This window comes from Erinaceus europaeus, chromosome 20, assembly GCF_950295315.1.
Source record: "Erinaceus europaeus chromosome 20, mEriEur2.1, whole genome shotgun sequence".
NCBI classification, from domain to species: Eukaryota; Metazoa; Chordata; class Mammalia; order Eulipotyphla; family Erinaceidae; genus Erinaceus; species Erinaceus europaeus.
In genome coordinates, this window is record NC_080181.1 from 16,616,103 (window position 1) to 16,634,324 (window position 18,222).

General features: G+C 47.2%; 1 protein-coding gene across 1 annotated transcript; it reads left to right on the top strand.

Annotated features, from left to right (window-relative positions):
• The first annotated feature begins 2,900 nt into the window (after positions 1-2,900).
• Positions 2,901-6,580, top strand: APOA4 (apolipoprotein A4). The gene is made up of 3 exons (XM_007522994.3): positions 2,901-3,052; positions 3,750-3,876; positions 5,447-6,580. The coding sequence occupies exons 1-3, from the start codon at positions 3,004-3,006 to the stop codon at positions 6,417-6,419; spliced, it is 1,149 nt and encodes a 382-aa protein (XP_007523056.1). The 5' UTR covers positions 2,901-3,003; the 3' UTR covers positions 6,420-6,580.
• Positions 6,581-18,222: the final 11,642 nt, after the last annotated feature.

Genomic DNA, 18,222 nt, shown 5'->3' on the forward strand with positions numbered 1-18,222 from the left:
GTCCCTGATTCATGCCCTCCTTGTCCCCCCAGGAAGTGATGGGGGCTGTGCAGCGCTGGCCTTTGACCCTCTCCCCCGCAGGTAAGCCCTTAGCAAATGCTCAGAGCACGTACTACACGCCCGCCGCTCCTGGGCTGCACAGGTTAGCTCAGGAGGCCCTCAAGGCCCAGGAGCAGATCTGTGGCCAGGCTCAGAGAGGTTAAGAGACTTGCCTAGGGTCACACGGACAGAAAGCTGGAAACCAAGGGAGTCCGATTCCAGAATCGTTACTCCTAACCCTTACTTGAGGGACTGCTAGGCTGCTCCGGGAAGGATGAGCCGCCCCCACACACACCCTGAAGTTGGCCACGGAGGGACGTGAGGGAAGCCTGCAGAAGGGGTTCAGACATCACGAGGTTTTTTAGCTGTCTTCAAATCCACGAGATATTTAAAAATAACGTCTATTTATTATTATTTTTAAAGATATAGGTGTTAAAGAGAGAGAGGGAGAATCAGCACCACTCTGGCACATGGGATGCCAGGGATGAAACTCAGGACTCTATACCTAAAAGTCAAATACCATATCTTGGGGCTGAGGTGGTGGCGCACCTGGTTGAGCACACATGTTACAATGCACAAGGATCCGGGTTCGAGCCCCCAGTCCCCATCTGCAGGGGGAAAACTTTTCGAGTGGTGAAGCAGGGCTACAGGTGTCTCTCTTCCTCTCTCCCTCTCTTATCTCTCCCTCTTGTCTTGATTTCTGGCTGTCTCTATCCAATAAATAAAGATAATAATTTTTTTTTAAAAAAAAGAAAGCCATGTATTTATTTAAAAAAAAATACTGGGGCCAGGTGGTGGTGCACCTAGTTGAGTGTACATGTTGCAGTGCCAAGGACCCAGGTTCGAGCCTCCGGCTCCCACCTGCAGGGGGAAAGCTTTGCGAGTGGTGAAGCAGGGTTGCAGCTGTCTTTCTGCCTCTTTCCCTGTCTCCCTCTTCCTCTCTGTTTCTGACTATCTCTATCCAGTAAATAAATAAAGATAAAAAATACCATATTCTGGCTTGCTGCTGCCATTGTTTATTTGTTTGTTTGTTTGTTTGTTTTTACCAGAGCACTAGTCAGCTCTGGTTTATGGTGGAGCTGGGGATTGAACCTTGGAGCCTCAGGCTTGGAAGTCTTTTTTTTTTTTTTTTGCCTCCAGGGTTATTGCTGGGGTTCAGTGCCTGCACCATGAATCCTTTGCTTCTGGAGGCTATTTTTTTCCCTTTTGTTGCCCTGTTTGTTTTATCATTGTTGTAATTATTATTGTTTTTATTGCTGTCATTGTTGTTGGATAGGACAGAGAGAAATGGAAAGAGGAGGGGAAGACAGGGAGAGAAAGACAGACACCTGCAGACCTGCTTCAGCGCCTGTGAAGCGACCTCCTGCAGGTGGGGAGCTGTGGGCTGGAACCGGGATCCTTACACCAGTCCTTGCGCTTTGCACCACATGCACTTAACCCACTGCACTACTGCCTGACTCCCACTTGGAAGTCTTTTTGCAGAAATATTTTGTTATCTCCCTGGCCCAAGTCCATGAAACTTTAAGCCACTTCTAGCATATGAAAACCTGGACATGCAGTGAGTCAGAGTTGGTACAACTGCAGTCTACTCGAATGATGGCGACTCCACCTCCCCATACCGAGTGTGCAGACAGTGCAGCCATGGACTTCACCTCATGTCCCAGTTAGATCAGGTTGTGACGATCTTGATATGGACGTCGTTCTGCGATTGTGTGTGTGACCTCATTTGGAGACAATATCGAAAGTTACAGCACAAGACCCCATGGGCAGGCCCTGCCTCTTGCCTCCTCCCCAAGTCCTCCAGAACCTCAGGTCCTGCTCCTGCCCTGGGAGTATCATTCTGGGGAGTCAGGGAGCAAGAATCAGCTCTTAGGTGTGTCCTACTCTCAATACTCTGTCCTTTGGTCACCACTCTGTCACTCTCACGGGGGTGGGGGGGGTAAGCATTGTGTTGCCCTCATTGCTTTGTCACAAGTTAAGAAAATACTATTATGGGAGCCAGGCAGTGGCATGCATGTTACAGTGTGTAAAGGCCCAGGTTCAAGCCCTGGTCCTCATCTGCACGGGGAAGCTTTGCAAGTAGTGGAGCAGGTCTGCATATGTCTCTCTTTCTCTTTCCCTCTCAGTCTCCTCCTCCCCTCTCAATTTTCTCTGTCCTATCACTGTCCGGAAGAGCTACCATCTCAGCTCTAACAACTGTGCTGTAACACTGGCCCTGAGCCAGCCACTGTCCTCTTTACAACAACCCTCTCTTCCTGCACCCTCCAGTCCTGGCTTCTAAGGAGACCCTGAGCCAAACCAAATCACTAGATCAAAGTAGCACAGTTTGGCAGTGAAGGCAGTATGCACACATACAAAGAACTCCTTCAACACAGAGCCTGACCCCCAACTCCCCAACCCAGCCCACAGGCTCTCCAGGGCCCTTCCTCCTGCTCCCCACCCCCTCCTTGAGCAGAGCCCTAGACTATACCTCACTGTCCTCATCTGTGGCCCTGGGCTGGTACCAGTCAATGTCTGCTGCTCTGAGTCAGAATTGGAGCAGAGGTGAGAGTGAGGGGCTTTCTCCTGGGGCAGAGAGAGGAGATGTGAACTTTGACCCTCCCCCACCAGCCTGGCACAGACCCAGAGCTGCCAGCAGGCCCTCTGGGGCATCAGTTCTGAGTTCAGGGGCCTCCCTGGATCTGGCTCCCCTCCCCCTCCCAACCAGGTGGGGCTTTTGCCTGAGCCCTGTTTGCTGTCAGCTTCCACGTTGTCTTAGGGTCACAAAAGTCCAAGAGGCCTCCTTGGGAATGTGTCACCTTCCAGCGTGGAGTCACGCCAGGAGGGAGGCGGGGAAAGTAGGGTTTAAATGGCTGGATGGCTCAGCCACAGTCAGTTCGGGTAATAGCCCTGGTGAGATCCTCTGATCAATCCCAGAAGCATCAGAGTAGTGTGAGACTTGTCCAGCCAAGAGAGGAGCCCAGGATGTTCCTGAAGGCGGTGGTCCTGACCCTGGCCCTGGTGGCTTTCACCGGTGAGTGGGGGCTCTCATCTGCTGTGTGGAGTGGGACAGGATAGAGAGCTTGGGGGCATGGCTAGGGGGCAGTTCTTTTAAAAAATTGTTTTATATATTTATTTATTTGAGAGGACAGAGATAAACTGAGAGGGGACAGGGAGATAGGGAGAGAGACAGAGAGTCACCTGCAGCACTGTTTCACTGCTTGCGAAGCTTTCCCCCTACAGGTGGGGACTGAGGGCTTGAACCCAGGTCCTTGAGCATTATAATGTGTATGCTCTACCAGGTGCGCCACTATCTGCCCCCCCCAAAACCCTATTTATTTACTTATTTTCATCAGAGAGAAGCCAGAGCACTGCTCAACTCTGCCATATAGTGGTGTCAGGAATTGAACATTGGCACCTCAGACATGCAGGTTCTGTGCTCTACCACTGAAGTATCTTCCCGATCCAAGGGATAATTTTGCAGGACTGCCTGCCCCCAGTGGCCAGCGGCTCCCAGCAAAACTGGCCCATTCATAGCAATAGGCACGTGGGTATTAGTGGGATGTCTCTGCCACATGGCTCAGTGGCTTCCTACCAGCCCAGCACAGAAAGGGGCCTGGAGAGACAGATTCCCCACCCCCCAACTCCATCATCCAGTGTGCAGTGCAGGGCTGGGGCAGCAGGGCAGAGAAGGAGCCAGGGCCTCACACAGTGTGCTGCTTCCTGTCCAGGTGCCCGGGCTGAGGTCAGTGCCGACCAGGTGGCCACGGTGGTGTGGGACTACTTCAGCAAGCTGAGCAGCAATGCCAAGGAGGCGGTGGAGCATCTCCAGAAGTCTGAACTCACCCAGCAGCTGAAGTAAGAGCGACACCACTCAGGGACGGGGCTTCTTAGCCAAGGGCTGAGTCCAGAGAGCTGGGGATCCCCACTGCCCTGCTGTAATTCACCATGGCACCCTGAGGTCTCTAAACCTGGGGTTCTCATATGCAAACAGGGAGACTGGACTGGGTAACCCCTAAGGTTTTAACTAGAACTTTCTGTGGGGGAGGGAGGGAATGGCCACATCACAGGACTGAAGAGGATGGTTGAAAGGGAAGGAAGGACTGTGGCAGAGCAAGGTTCTAATCCATTCCAGAAAGCCAGGCCCTTGTGAAATAAATCCAAGGGAGGTAGGTGGGCATCACTAGAAGACCCTGGGAGAGGTCCAGAAGGTGACCTTCTGTTTGCAGATGTAATCCTGTCACAACATACCTGAGCTGGGAAGGACCTCAAAGTCCACCTTCTTATAGATAGGGAGAGGGGTGCAAACCGCTCAAGGTCACATGTCACTGTGACTTGGGGTCATCCAGATACGGAAACTCGATGGAGTCACTTAGTCTGTTACATATTATTTCTCCAGTCATGGTCCCCATAGAGAAGGGCCACCAGGAAAAAAAAGAAAAGAAAAAAAGGGGGGGGTGAATGTGGCTTGGTTGTAAATGTTGTAAAACAAGAAAGAATAATCCCCTGGTATTGTATGCCTTTTAAATAGTTTTAGTTTCTACCTTACATAGAACAAGCAGAAGTGTAAACATTTAAATGAAATTATATAGACACATTATTATTTAATATATTTATTTATTATTGGATAGAAACAGAAATTTAGAGAGGATGGGGAGAGAGAGAGAGGGAGAGAGGGAGACAGACAGAGAGACACCTGCAGCCTTGCTCACTAGAAGTTTGAGTCTGGCCCCAGCACTAAAAGAAATTGTAGGCTTTGGCGTCTTTCTTTCTGTCTCTACTTCTCTCCTTTTTAAATGCTTTGTTTACTAATAATGAAGAGAAAGAGAAGAGAGAACTAGAGTATCATTCTGAGACATGTGATGCTGGGAACTGAATTTGGGACTTTATGCTGACAAGTCCAGCCCTGTACCTACTATATCCCCTCCTGGACCAGTTTATTTTTTATCTGAAAATACTGGCTTGGAGAGGTGACCACACACAGACACACAATAAATAAATAAATAAATAAATAAATAAACAAAATAAAATAAAACTGGTTGAACTTAGTCCCTCTGAATATGCTCACCTATCCCAAGTGAAGACAGGAAGTAAGACGATGAGACCCTTAGGGCTGGGTGGTGGTGCACCTGGTTGAGCGCACATGTTACAGTGAGAAAGGACCCAGGTTCGAGCCCCTAGTCCCCACCTGCAGGGGGGAAGCTTCATGAGTGGTGAAGCAGGGCTGCAGATGTCTCTCTGTCTCTCCCCCTCTCTATCATACCCTCCCCTCTCAAGTTCTGGTTTTCTCTATCCAATAAATAAATAAAGCTAATATAAAAAAATTTTTAAAGGAAATATTTTTTAAAAAGAAAGGAAGAAGATCAGACCCTGCCAGGTGTAAGGGTATCCACCCCCCCTTCACTCCCCCCCTGCCATCTCCCCGCAGTGCCCTCTTCCAGGACAAAATTGGCGAGGTGAACACCTACGCCGACGACCTGCAGAAGAAGCTGGTGCCCTTCGCCACGCAGCTGCATGAGCGCCTCACCAAGGATTCTGAGAAGGTCAAGGAGCAGATTCGCAAGGAGCTGGAAGACCTGCGGGCCCAGCTGCTGCCCCACGCCCAGGAGGTGAGCCAAAAGATTGGAGACAACGTGCTTCAGCTGCAGCAGCGCTTCCAGCCCTTGGCGGAGGAGCTGCGCACCCAGGTGACGGCGCAGACCGAGCAGCTGCGGCGCCAGGTGGCCTCGTACACGCAGCGCATGGACGCCGTGCTGCGGGAGAACGTGGAAAACATACAGGCCTCGCTGGCCCCTTACGCCGACGATCTCAAGACCAAGATAGGCCAGAACATGGACACGCTCAAGGGCAGCCTCACCCCCTACAGCGACGAGCTCAAGACCAAGATCGACCAGAACGTGGAGGAGCTGCGCCGCAGCCTGGCCCCGCTGGCGCAGGACGTGCAGGACAAGCTCAACCACCAGCTCGAGGGCCTCTCCTTCCAGATGAAGAAGAATGTGGACCAGCTCAAGGCCCAGCTCTCCAGCAATGCCGAGGAGCTGCGGCAGAAGCTGGAGCCCCTGGCCGAGAGCGTGCGCGGCAAGCTGAGTGGCAACAACGAGGAACTGCACAGGTCTCTGGCCGAGCTGAGCATCCAGGTGGACCGGCAGGTGGAAGAGTTCCGCCGCAGGGTGGCCCCTTACGGGGACGCTTTCAACAAGGTCTTGGTGCAGCAGATGGAGGAGCTCAGGCAGAAGCTGGGTCCCTATTCGGGGGACGTGGAAGGCCACTTGAGTTTCCTGGAGAAGGACCTGAGGGACAAGGTCAACTCCTTCTTCAGCACCCTCAAGGAGAAAGAGAGCGGGGACAAGCCCTTGGCCCTCCCCGAGCAGGCACAGACTCCAGCCCCCCTCGAGAGCTAAGCTGCCCCTGGTGTCCACTCCCTCCCTTGGGCACCTGTCCTGCCCGGCCACCAGTCTGTCTGTCTGTCCCAAAGCAGGTCTGGTATGAGCTTGAGGACACATGCCCAGTGGAAGGTGACGATACCACCTTTTCCTACTCAATAAAGCTGTTGACAAACTGACACAGTCTGGATGCAGTGTTTTCTCTTGATATTGCTGTGCCTGGCGTGGGGGTAGGGACACTGCTCGGCAGAGCAGAGAGAGGGCTGGCAGTGGACACTTGGGGGATCCAGTCGATGGGGGGAGCTGGGCCCACAGAAGGGGTGAAGGGAGGGTGAGTGCTGTAAGTGGGACCAGGGAAAAATGTCACACACTCTTCTTTAAAGATGAATTATGGTAGTCTAAGTGTGGAGCAGTGGTAGAGTGTTGGACTTGCAAACATGGGGTTCTGAGTCTCTCCCTCTCTGTCTCCCTCTTAAAAAATTTTTACAGGGGCCGGGTGGTGGCACACTGGGTTAAGCACACATAGTGCGAAGCACAAGGACTGGTGTAAGGATCCTGGTTTGAGCCCCCAGCTCCCCACCTGCAGGGGGTTGCTTCACAAGCAGTGAAGCAGGTTTGTGGGTATCTATCTTTCTCTCCTCCTCTCTTGTCTTTCCCTCCTCTCTCCATTTCTCTCTGTCCTACCCAACAACAATGGCAGCAGTGACAACAATAACAATAACAACAAGGGCAACAAAAATGGGAAAAATGGCCTCCAGAAGCAGTGGATTCATAGTGCAGGCACCGAGCCCCAGCAGTAACCCTGGAGGCCAAAAAAAAAAAAAATATATATATATATATATATATATATTTACCCCCCAACAAGGGCAACAAAAGGGAATAAATAAATATTTTTATTAAAAAAAATTTAACCCACCTGCAGGGGAGTCGCTTCACAGGAGGTGAAGCAGGTCTGCAGGTGTGTCTGTCTTTCTCTCCCCCTGTCTTCCCCTCCTCTCTCCATTTCTCTATGTCCTATCCAACAATGACAACATCAACAATAATTACAACGATAAAACAACAAGGGCAAAAAGAGGGAATAAATACATTATTTAAAAAAAATTTACCCACCTGCAGGGGAAAGCTTCATGAGTGGCAAAGCAGGGCTGCAGGTGTCTCTCTGTCTCACTATTTCTTCCTCCCCTTTCAATTTCTCTCTGACTCTGTCTCTATCCAATAATAAATAAAAATATAAAGAACAAAGTTAAAAAAATTTAAAGAAAATTCATGCTACAGTGACTCTCATGGTCCTTTGAAAAATGCAGTAAAAGGAAAAAGCATTTCAGGATAATGAGGTATATTATCCAGCACATGGAAGATTTTATTATTTCATATCTTACATCCCAGCCTTTAATTCGTTGTGAATTGATTTGTGTATGTGCTGTAAGATGGTGGATGAGTGAAACTCGTTTATATATGACTTTCCAATTTTCCCAGTGCCATTCATTGAACAGACTTTCCTTTCTCTGTTGTAAATTCCTGACACCTTTGTCAGAAACTAGTTGTTCATCTGCTGAAATACATCTGAATCCCCATAGCTGACTTACATAAAAGACATCTGGGAACCTAGCAACCAGCTCCTCAGCTCCATCTCAGGAGGGGGCAGCTTTGCTGCCAACTTCTGTCTTTTACAGTGTCAGGATCAAAACATAATGTTTTCATAATAATTTTTATTTTATACATTAAAATTTTTTAAATTATCTTTATGTATTTATTGAATAGACACAGCCAGAAATTGAGAGAGAAGTGGGTGAGAAAGGGAGAGAGGGGGGCCAAGTGATGGTGTACTGGGTTAAACACACATAGTATGAAGTGCAAGGATCCCGGTTCAAGCCTCCTACTCCCCACCTGTGGGGGGTTGCTTCACAAGCAATGAAGCAGGTATGCAAGTGTCAGTCTTTCTCTCCTCATCTCTATCTTCCCCTCCCCTCTCAGTTTCCCTCTGTCCTATCTAATTTAAAAAATGGACAAAATGGCCTCCAGGAGCAGGATTCATAGTGCCTGCACTGAGCCCCAGTGAAAACCCGAGAGGCAATAAATAACTAACTAAATAAATAAATAAATAAAGGGGTGGGGTGAGGTGGGGTGGGGGAGAGACACCTGCAACACTGCCTCACTACTGGAAATGCTTCCCTCCTGCAGGTGGGGACCAGGGGCTCGAACCCGGTTCCTTGGGCATTGTAACATATGTGTTCAACCAGGTGCACCACTACCTGGTTCTTACATTTTGTTTATTCGCCTTTTGTTTATGCATTTACCTACTGGCAACTGTTTTGTTTCCCTTTGGCTATAGTGAATGGTGCTGCAGTGAGTGTTGTATGTCAATCTGAGTTCCTATTTTCAATTATTTGGAGCCAGGAGTGCAGGAGGTAGCACAATAGATAAAGCACTGGACCCTCAAGCAGAAAGTCCCAAGTTTGATCCCAGGCATCTCATTTGTTTAGGGAGGGTACCTGAGAGTGGAACTTCTGGATCTAAGGCAACTCTGTGCCCAACATTCTGAGGCACTTAGCATTGCATTTCTTTTTTTTTCCATTGTGTAAAATATACAAAACATTCAACATGCCAATTTAAAAAAATATATATTTATTCCCTTTTGTTGCCCTTGTTTTACTGTTGTAGTTATTATTGTTGTTATTGATGTCATCGCTGTTGGATAGGACAGAGAGAAATGGAGAGAGGAGGGGAAGACAGAGAGGGGAAGAGAAAGATAGACATCTGCAGACCTGCTTCACTGCTTGTGAAGCGACTTCCCTGCAGGTGGAGAGCCAGGGGCTCAACCGGGATCCTTATGCTGGTCTTTTCGCCACCTGTGCTTAACCCTCTGCGCTATCGCCCGACTCCCTAAACGTGCCATTTTAACCAGCTTTAAGTGTCTAGTTCTATGGCACTCAGTACATTCACTTTATTGGGCAACCATCTAGCTCCTGAATGTTTTCAACTTCCCCAAATAAAACTTCATACCCACTAAAGAAAACATCCCTCCTACTCCTAGTCTTTGCCAGTCACCATTCTACTTTCCATCTCTGTGATTTTTGTTCACTCTAGAGATTTCATTAGTGGGATCGTGCAATATTTGACCTTTGGTGACTGGCTTATTTCACATAGCAAAATGTCTTCAAGGTTATTCCATGTTTCAGTGTGGGCCAGAATTTTCTTTTTCAGGCTGGATAGTGTTCACTGTGCATAGACCTCACTGTCTGTTTGCCCAACCAACTGCTCGTGGGACCTGGGTTGCTTCCACTTTGGGGCTGTTGTGAATGATGCTGTTACACATTTGGGTGCAGAAATATTCCTTCAAGTCCCATGTATCCATCCTTGTATGTACCCAGATGTGTAATTCCTAGACCAGGTGTATATTGTACATTTATGTTACTTTTTAATGATTTTATTTATTAATGAGAAAGAAAAGAGAACAGAGAGAAAGAACGAACTAGACATCACTGTGATACAATGTGCTGCCAGGAATTGAACCCAGGACCTCATGCTTCAGAGTCCAATCACTTAATCCACTGCACCATGTTTCAGACCACTTTTTTTTTTGTCTCCAGGGTTATCGCTGGGGCCTGATGCCTACACTATGAATCCACTGCTCCTGGAGGCTATTTTTTCCCTTTTGTTGCCCTAGTTATTATTGTTATTATTGTTGATGTCATTGTTGTTGGATAGGACAGAGAGAAGTGGAGAGAGGAGGGGAAGACAGAGAGGGGGAGAGAAAGATAGACACCTGCAGACCTGCTTCACCACTTGTGAAGCAACCCCTCCTGCAGGTGGGGAGCTGGGGGCTCGAACCGGGATCCTTGCTCTGATCCTTATGCTTTGTGCCACGTGTGCTTAACTCTCTGTGCTACTGCCCGGTCGGTCTCGTCTCTTCTCTTCTCTTCTCTTCTCTTCTCTTCTCTTCTCTTCTCTTCTCTTCTCTTCTCTTCTCTTCTCTTCTCTTCTCCTCTCCTCTCCTCTCCTCTCCTCTCCTCTCCTCTCCTCTCCTCTCCTCTCCTCTCCTCTCCTCTCCTCCCTTCCCTCCCCTCCCCTCCCCTCCCCTCCCCTCCCCTCCCCTCCTCTCCTCTCCTCTCCTCTCCTCTCCTCTCCTCCCCTCTCCTCCCCCTCCTCTCCTCTCCTCTCTCTCTCTTCCAGCTGCACTATTTTGCATTCCCACAAACCATGCAAAGTTCATTTCCCCACATCTCCAACTCCAAATATAACAATCATCTTAACAGTACTTTAAAAGTACTGTTGCAAATGAGCAGCTCATCATCAGAGCTTCTCCCAGGTCCAGGCTTTGCCCCCCACCCCCCAGAGGCCTGAAGCGCTCACATGAAGGAGAAGCATGCAGGAGGCATCCTCTGCTGGTGCCAGGGAAGGCTGTTCAGTGACCCAGAAGGGGCAGCTCACCAACAACAGTGCTGATTACCCACAGCCTGGCACAATTCCAGACCCAAAGCTCCCAGATCCTTTGACTTTTTAGTTGACCTGGAGATCAAGGGCTTCTCTGGGGGAGGGGGTCGCCCCTCAAGGAGTATGTGGCTAGAACCTGAGTGCGGTGGCTGGGACGGCAGCTACACCCTGTGTTCAGCCCCACAGCCCAGTGATCAGAAGTCACTAGCCAGCTTCAGAAGGGACACTGCCCTGGCTGGTCAAAAGCAGTGTCTACACAGGGACTCTGTGTCCTCCTAGTCTTATCGCGGGATGCCCTGTGCCCCAGGAGGGAGGGCACAGTGAGTGGCATGCCTTGTGGAGGGAAACAAGAAGCACAGGGTTCGTCTCTGTATCTGAGAACAGGTGGGGCCAGCGGTGTCTGACTGTGGTTGTGCCCAGGACTTGCATTCCAGAGCTCCCGTTCTGTTAGTACACCAGTAGCCAGAGCTTAGTAGTGCTCTAAAGAATAAACCAAAAATAAAAACAACAAAATGATACAAAACAAAAACTGAGACCAAAAATTAAAACCAAACCAAAATAGAGATTAAGATCTAGAACCTCCACTAAGACAGAAACAGGCTAGGGGTGTGTGTGTGTGTGTGTGTGTGTGTGTGTGTGTGTGTGTGTGTGTGTGTGTGTGTATCGACCTGCCAACGCCCACGTCCAGCAGAGAAGCAAGTACAGAAGCCAGAACTCCCACCTTCTGCTCCCCTTATAGAATTCTTATCCATACTCCCAGAGGGGTAAATGTTAGGGGAAGATGCCAGAGGGCTCTGAACTTCAATTCCATCAGAACCTGGAGAGAAAGAAGGGGAAAAAAAAAAGAAAGGGAGGTGTAGAGAAGGACATTCAGTAGTAGGTATAACTTAGAAAGAAAGAGAAGGCAGGGGAGTTGGATGTAGCTCAACAGGTTAAGTGCATAAAGCGCAAGGACCGGCAGAAGGATCCTGGTTCAAGCCCCCGGCTCCCCACCTGCAGGGGAGTCGCTTCACAAGCAGTGAAGCAGGTCTGCAGGTGTCTATTTTTCTCTCCCCCTCTCTGTCTTCCGCTCCTCTCTCCATTTCTCTCTGTCCTATCCAACGACAACAATAAGAATATCTACAACAGTAAAACAGCAAGGGCAACAAAAGGGAGTAAATAAATATTTTAAAAAACTTTAAAAAAAAGAGAAGGCAGGATCATAGAAAAAAGGCATATATATATATATATTAGTCAAGGGGGCTGGGTGGTGGTGCACCTGGTTGAGTGCACATGTTACAATGCGCAAGGACTAAGGTTCAAGCCCCCAGCCCCTCACCTGCAAGGGGAAAGTTTTGTGAGTGGTGAAGCAGTGTGGCAGGTGTCTCTCTATCTCTCTCCCTTCTCTACCACTCACTTCCTCCTTGATTTCTGGCTGCTTCTATCAAATAAATAAATAAATATTTTAAAAATATTTTTTAAAAGAAATAACAGTCAACTCATATCTGTGATCTTGGGAGAACTAATGCCGTTTACATTGGAGGGAATGGAGACGCAGAACCTTGGTGGTGGGAAAGGTGTGGAATTCTATCCCTGTTATATATTTTTAAATATTTACTTATTCCCTTTTGTTGCCCTTGTTTTTTTTTACTGTTGTTATAGTTTTTATTGTTGTTATTGATGTCGTCCTTGTTAGATAGGACAGAGAGAAATGGAGAGAGGAGAGGAAAACAGAGAGGGGGAGAGAAAGACAGACACCTGCAGACCTGCTTCACCGCTTGTGAAGCGATTCCCCGGCAGGTGGGGAGCTGGGGGCTTGAACCTGGATCCTTACGCGGGTCCTTTCGCTTTGCACCACGTGTGCTTAACCCGCTGTGCTACTGCCCTACTCCCTCCCTATTATAATTTTGTAAATAACTAATAAACTTTTTTTAAAAAGATCTAGAACCTTAGACTCATGGGACATTGAAATTAGAAGTGTGTGTGTGTGTGTGTGTGTGTGTGTGTGGCAAAACGGTGCTCCACCATTTGATACTGTCTCTCTCTCTCTTTTTATTTTCTTTTTATAAAATATTTATTTATTCCCTTTTGTTGCCCTTTTTTGTTGTCGGTATTATTGTTGCTGTTGGATAGGACACAGAGAAATGCAAAGAGGAGGGGAAGTCAGAGAGGGGGAGTGAAAGAGAGACACCTGCAGACCTGCTTCACCGCCTGTGAAGCGACTCCCCTGCAGGTGGGGAGCCGGGGGCTCGAACCAGGATCCTTACACAGTTCCTTGCACTTGGAGCCACGTGCGTTTAACCCGCTGTGCTACCCACCGACTCCCGTCTTTCTCTCTCTCTCTCTTTTTTTTTTATTCCTCTGAAAATATTTATTATTTTTAACTGATAGGACAGAAATTGAGAGGGAAGAGGTGATGGGGAGAAGTAGATTGATAGAGAAAGAGGGAGAAATACCTGCAGCACTGCTTCACCACTCATGAAGCTTGCCCTATGTAGGTGGGCACTGGGAGTCTGAACTCAATTTCTTGCACGTGGTAGCATGTGTACTAAGCCAGGGGTGCCACCACCTAGCCTCATCTTTTTTGTTTGCATGTGGACTAAGGATAAAACCCAGGGCTTCACACATGGAAGGCATGGACTCAATTGCTGAGATACCTCCTGGACCCTCCAAGTTTCTTCTGACATGTGTGTTTTGGTCTCTGTCTTTCCCATTAGAATCTTCCCTCAGATGTCCAGTAATCTTGATTATCTGCTTAAGTTTAAGTGTGTAGCTGGTAAAACACCCATGAGTCCTGAGACCCAAGTTTGATCCACAGCTTTGTATCTGCCAATGTGGTGTTCTGGTTCTCAATCCCTCTCATGTGTTCACAAGTTAGTAAGTAAATAAGTAAATCATTAAAAAAAAAAAAATTTATATTTATTTTCCCTTTAGTTGCCCTTGTTGCTTTTATTGCTGTTGTAGTTGTTGTTATTGATGTCATCCTTGTTGGATAGGACAGAGAGAAATGGAGAGAGGAGGGGAAGACAGAGAGGGGGAGAGAAAGACAGACACCTGCAGACCTGCTTTACGGCTTGTGAATAAACTCCCCTGCAGATGGGGAGCTGGGGCTTTAGCCAGGATCCTTACACCAGTCCTTGCACTTTGAGCCATGTGTGCTTAACCCACTGTGCTAATGCCCGACCCCCAATAAATCATTTTTTTAAAGTGTGTGTGTGGGAGTCGGGCAGTAGCGCACCAGGTTAAGCGCACATGGCACAAAGCCAAGGACAGGTGTAAGAATCCCGGTTCGAGGGAGTCGGGCGGTAGCACAGCGGGTTAAGCGCACGTGGCGCTAAGCACAAGGACCAGTGTAAGGATCTCGGTTCATGCCCCCGGCTCCCCACCTGCACAGGAATCGCTTCACAAGCGGTGAAACAGGACTGCAGGTGTCTATCTTTCTCTCCCCCTCTCTGTCTTCCCCTCCTCTCTCCATTTCTCTCTGTCCTATCCAACAACAACTACAACAATAAAACAACAAGGGCAACAAAAGGGAATAATAAAAAAAAAAAGAATCCCGGTTCGAGCCCCCGGCTCCCCACCTGCAGGGGAGTCGCTTCACAACCGGTGAAGCAGGTCTGCAGGTGTCTGTCTTTCTCTCCCCCTCTCTGTCTTCCCCTCCTCTCCCCATTTCTTTCTGTCCTATCCAACAACAATGGCATCAAGGGCAACAAAAGGGAATAAATAAATATTTTAAAATAAGTGTGTGTGTGTGGGGGGGTTTACATTTGATTTGAATTTCCAGCTCCATGAATAGCACTTGCTGACTGTGTGCTCATGTGTAAACTCCTCTCATCTGTACAATCACAGTGTGCTGAGCCACTGGAACCCTTAGTTGAGGGAACCACCAAGGTAAAAATACCAGGTCTTCCTTTCCTCTTTATTTTATTTTATTTTATTTTACTTTATTTTATTTTATTTTATTTTTATTACCAACAGGGTCATTGCTGGGGCTTGGTACCTGCATGATGAATCCACAGCTCCTGATATTTTAATTTTTTTTTTTTGCCTCCAGGGTTATTCACTGGGGCTCAGTGCTGGCATTATGCATTACCCACAACTCCTGATGGCCATTTTTTCCTGTTTTGTTGGATAGTACAGAGAGAAATTGAGAGAGGAGGGGGGAGATACAGAGGGGAGGAGCTGTGCACTGGACAACTCTGAGGGCACCTTTCTTGCACTGCAGACACCATGGGGTTTTGTATTTATTTTAGACATTTCTTTTTCCTCCAGGTTTATCGCTGAGGCTCAGTGCAGGCACTACAAATCCTCTGCTCCTAGAGGCCATCCCCCCACGCCCATTTTTATTGGATATGACAGAAAGAAATTGAGAGAGAAGGGGAAGACAGAGAGGAGGAGAGAAAGATAAACACACGCAGACCTGCTTCAACACTTGTGAAGCGACCTTCCTCTTACACCAGCAAGTGGAGAGCTGGGGGCTTGAACTGGCATCTTTGCTCCCGTCCTTACACTTTGTACTATGTGCGCTTAACCCTGTGCGCTGCCGCCCGCCCCCTGGGACTGTGTATTTATTATCACACATGCCTAGCAGATGGCAGTAGAGTCTTAGGAAAGGGGAGGCTTTTCTCATCCACACATAGGTACAGTGTGGGCCAGCTGCAGGTTCACTGCCGTGATGTATCCTTTTGTGAATGTGAGGCAATTGATTAGGCTGGAGCTTTTTTTTTCCCCTGTTAAATATTTGTTTTATTTATTTATTTTTTAAAAAATATTTTATCTGGGAGATGGATGTTAGCACAGCGGGTTAAGCGCAGGTGGCACAAAGCACAAGGACCGGCGTAAGGATCCAGGTTCGAGCCCTCGGCTCCCCACCTGCAGGGGGTTGACTTCACAGGCGGTGAAGCAGGTCTGCAGGTGTCTATCTTTCTCTCCCCCTCTCTGTCTCTCCCTCCTTTCTCCATTTCTCTCTGTCCTCTGCAACAACAATGACGTCAATAACAACAATAATAACTACAACTATTACAATAATAACTACAACAATAAAACAACAAGGGCAACAAATAATAAATATTTTAAAATATTTTATTTATTTATTTATTTTCCTTTTTTGTTGCCCTTGTTTTTATCATTGTTTTGGTTATTATTATTATTGTTATTGATGTTGTTATTGCCAGATAGGACAGAGAGAAATGGAGAGAGGAGGGGAAGACAGATGGGGAAAGATAGACACCTGCAGACCTGCTTCACCACCTGTGAAGTGACTTCCCTGCAGGTGGGGAGCTGGGGGCTCGAACTGGACCCTTATGCCAGTCTTCGAGTTTTGCGCCCTTGTTTTTATCATTGTTGTGATTATTATTGTTGTTGTTGTTATTGATGTTGTTATTGCCAGATAGCACAGACAGAAATGGAGAAAGGAGAGGAAGACAGATGGGGAAAGATAGATACCTGCAGACCTTAACCTGCACTTAACCTGCTGTGCTACAGCCTGACCCCTTTTTCTTTATTTTATATGATATAGAATTTCAAATAAAAGGTGGGGTAAATCCTGTACTCTACCAGTTGAGCTACTTCTCCAACTATTAAAAGTAAGAAATTAATCTGCTTCATTATTTACTTATTTTTTGAGAGAGGCCACAATATCATTGAGCTCAGGGATCAAAGCTGATCATACAGTCATGTATGTCCTGTGCTCTGTTGTGCTGAGCTGTCTTCCAGGCTCTATGATGTCCTCTGTAACGAACTGTGTGACTCAATAGCTTGAGCCCATAAAAATATATTTGCAAAAAGCACATGTATGTGCTTAGATTAAAAAAAAAAAAGGAGGAATATACTAGTGCTGATGTTGGCATTGTGGGCAATTATATATCTTCCTTCTTTTTTTTAGTATTTATTTATTTATTCCCTTTTGTTGCCCTTGTTGTTTTATTGTTGTTATTGATGTCGTCATTGTTGGATAGGATAGAGAGAAGTGGAGAGAGGAGGGGAAGACAAAAAAAGGAAGAGAAAGATAGACACCTGCAGACCTGCTTCACTGCTTGTGAAGTGACTCCCCTGCAGTGACTCTGGGGGCTCAAACCGGGATCCTTACGCCAGTCTTTCCACTTCGAGCCATGTGTGCTTAACCTGCTGTGCTACCGCCCGACTCCCTATATATCTTTCTTATCTATATTTTGTATTTTTCCTAAGTTGTACTTTTTTAAATATTAACAAAATTGCAAATTTATTTACTAGTTTTAGTTAATATTTTAGTGGGCAGGACTACATGTTCAAAAGGATCAGATACTTTTTCTTTTCAGATTTGTTTATTTAGTTTACAGGCTCTCACAATTCTATACATACATCTAGACCTGACCACCGGAGCTTTCTGTCTGGACTACTTCACCTTGAGCTGATGCAAAACCGAGCTTAAGTCCTCGGGGAGTTTCCGATATGATTCAAAAGTCTCTGTCTATAAAGCCCTGTAGAGCTACTTCTCTTTTATTTTATTTTATTTAATTTATTTATTCCCTTTTGTTTCCCTTGTTGTTTTATTGTTGTAGTTATTATTGTTGTTGTTGTCGTTGTTGGATAGGACAGAGAGAAACAGAGAGAGGAGGGGAAGACAGAGAGGGGGAGAGAAAGATAGACACCTGCAGACCTGCTTCACCGCCTGTGAAGCGACTCCCTTGCAGGTGTGGAGCCGGGGTTCGAACCGGGATCCTTATGCCGGTCCTTGTGCTTTGCGCCACCTGCGCTTAACCCGCTGAGCTACAGCCCGACTCCCCCAGAGCTACTTCTCTTGCAATTCAATGTTTTTCAAAAATTTTCCCATTGATTCTTTCTTCTGATTATGAAAGTTATGTAACCACCTGAATCTCCCCTTTCATGGGCTTCCAGGAACTACAAAACCAACATGAAAGTCAATCTCTGCAATTTTGCCACTCCTTGCTTCCTCTGTGTTTATGTTTTGTAGGCCGTGTGCTTTACCAGGGCATAATTCTCTCCTATTGTTTTGCCTGGTCCTCAGGGTCTCCTGCCCATCTCTCTACCTCTTTTCTCCTCTTCTTCCTCCTCACCATCATCTCTCAGCTTTTCTCTCTTCTATTTATCTATCTCTATTTCTCTTTCTTTTTCCCTTCTTTCTTTCTTTTTTTTTTTCTTTTTCTTTTTGCCACCAGGGTCATTTATCACCGGGGTTTGTTGTCTGTACAAGGACTCCATTGCTCCTGGTGGCCATTTCCCCCCCTTTTTCTTTGCTGGGGAGGGTGGCAGGGAGAGACAGAAAGAAGAGACACTTGTAGCACTGCTTCCCTCTGCACTGGGAAACTGGTGCTAAATGCACACCCACCTACCAACCATCTCTCAGTTTTCATTGTCAGTAACCTCAACCCTTTCAGGGTGAAGAACATTACATGCAAATAAGACCAAA

What these genes read in the sequence shown, in the direction of transcription:
- APOA4 (XM_007522994.3), top strand. Translation starts at nt 3,004, where the DNA reads ATGTTCCTGAAGGCGGTGGTCCTGACCCTGGCCCTGGTGGCTTTCACC. An exon ending in GGCCCTGGTGGCTTTCACCG is followed by an intron (nt 3,053 to 3,749) that starts GTGAGTGGGGGC and finishes CTTCCTGTCCAG; the next exon opens with GTGCCCGGGCTGAGGTCAGT. An exon ending in GAACTCACCCAGCAGCTGAA is followed by an intron (nt 3,877 to 5,446) that starts GTAAGAGCGACA and finishes ATCTCCCCGCAG; the next exon opens with TGCCCTCTTCCAGGACAAAA.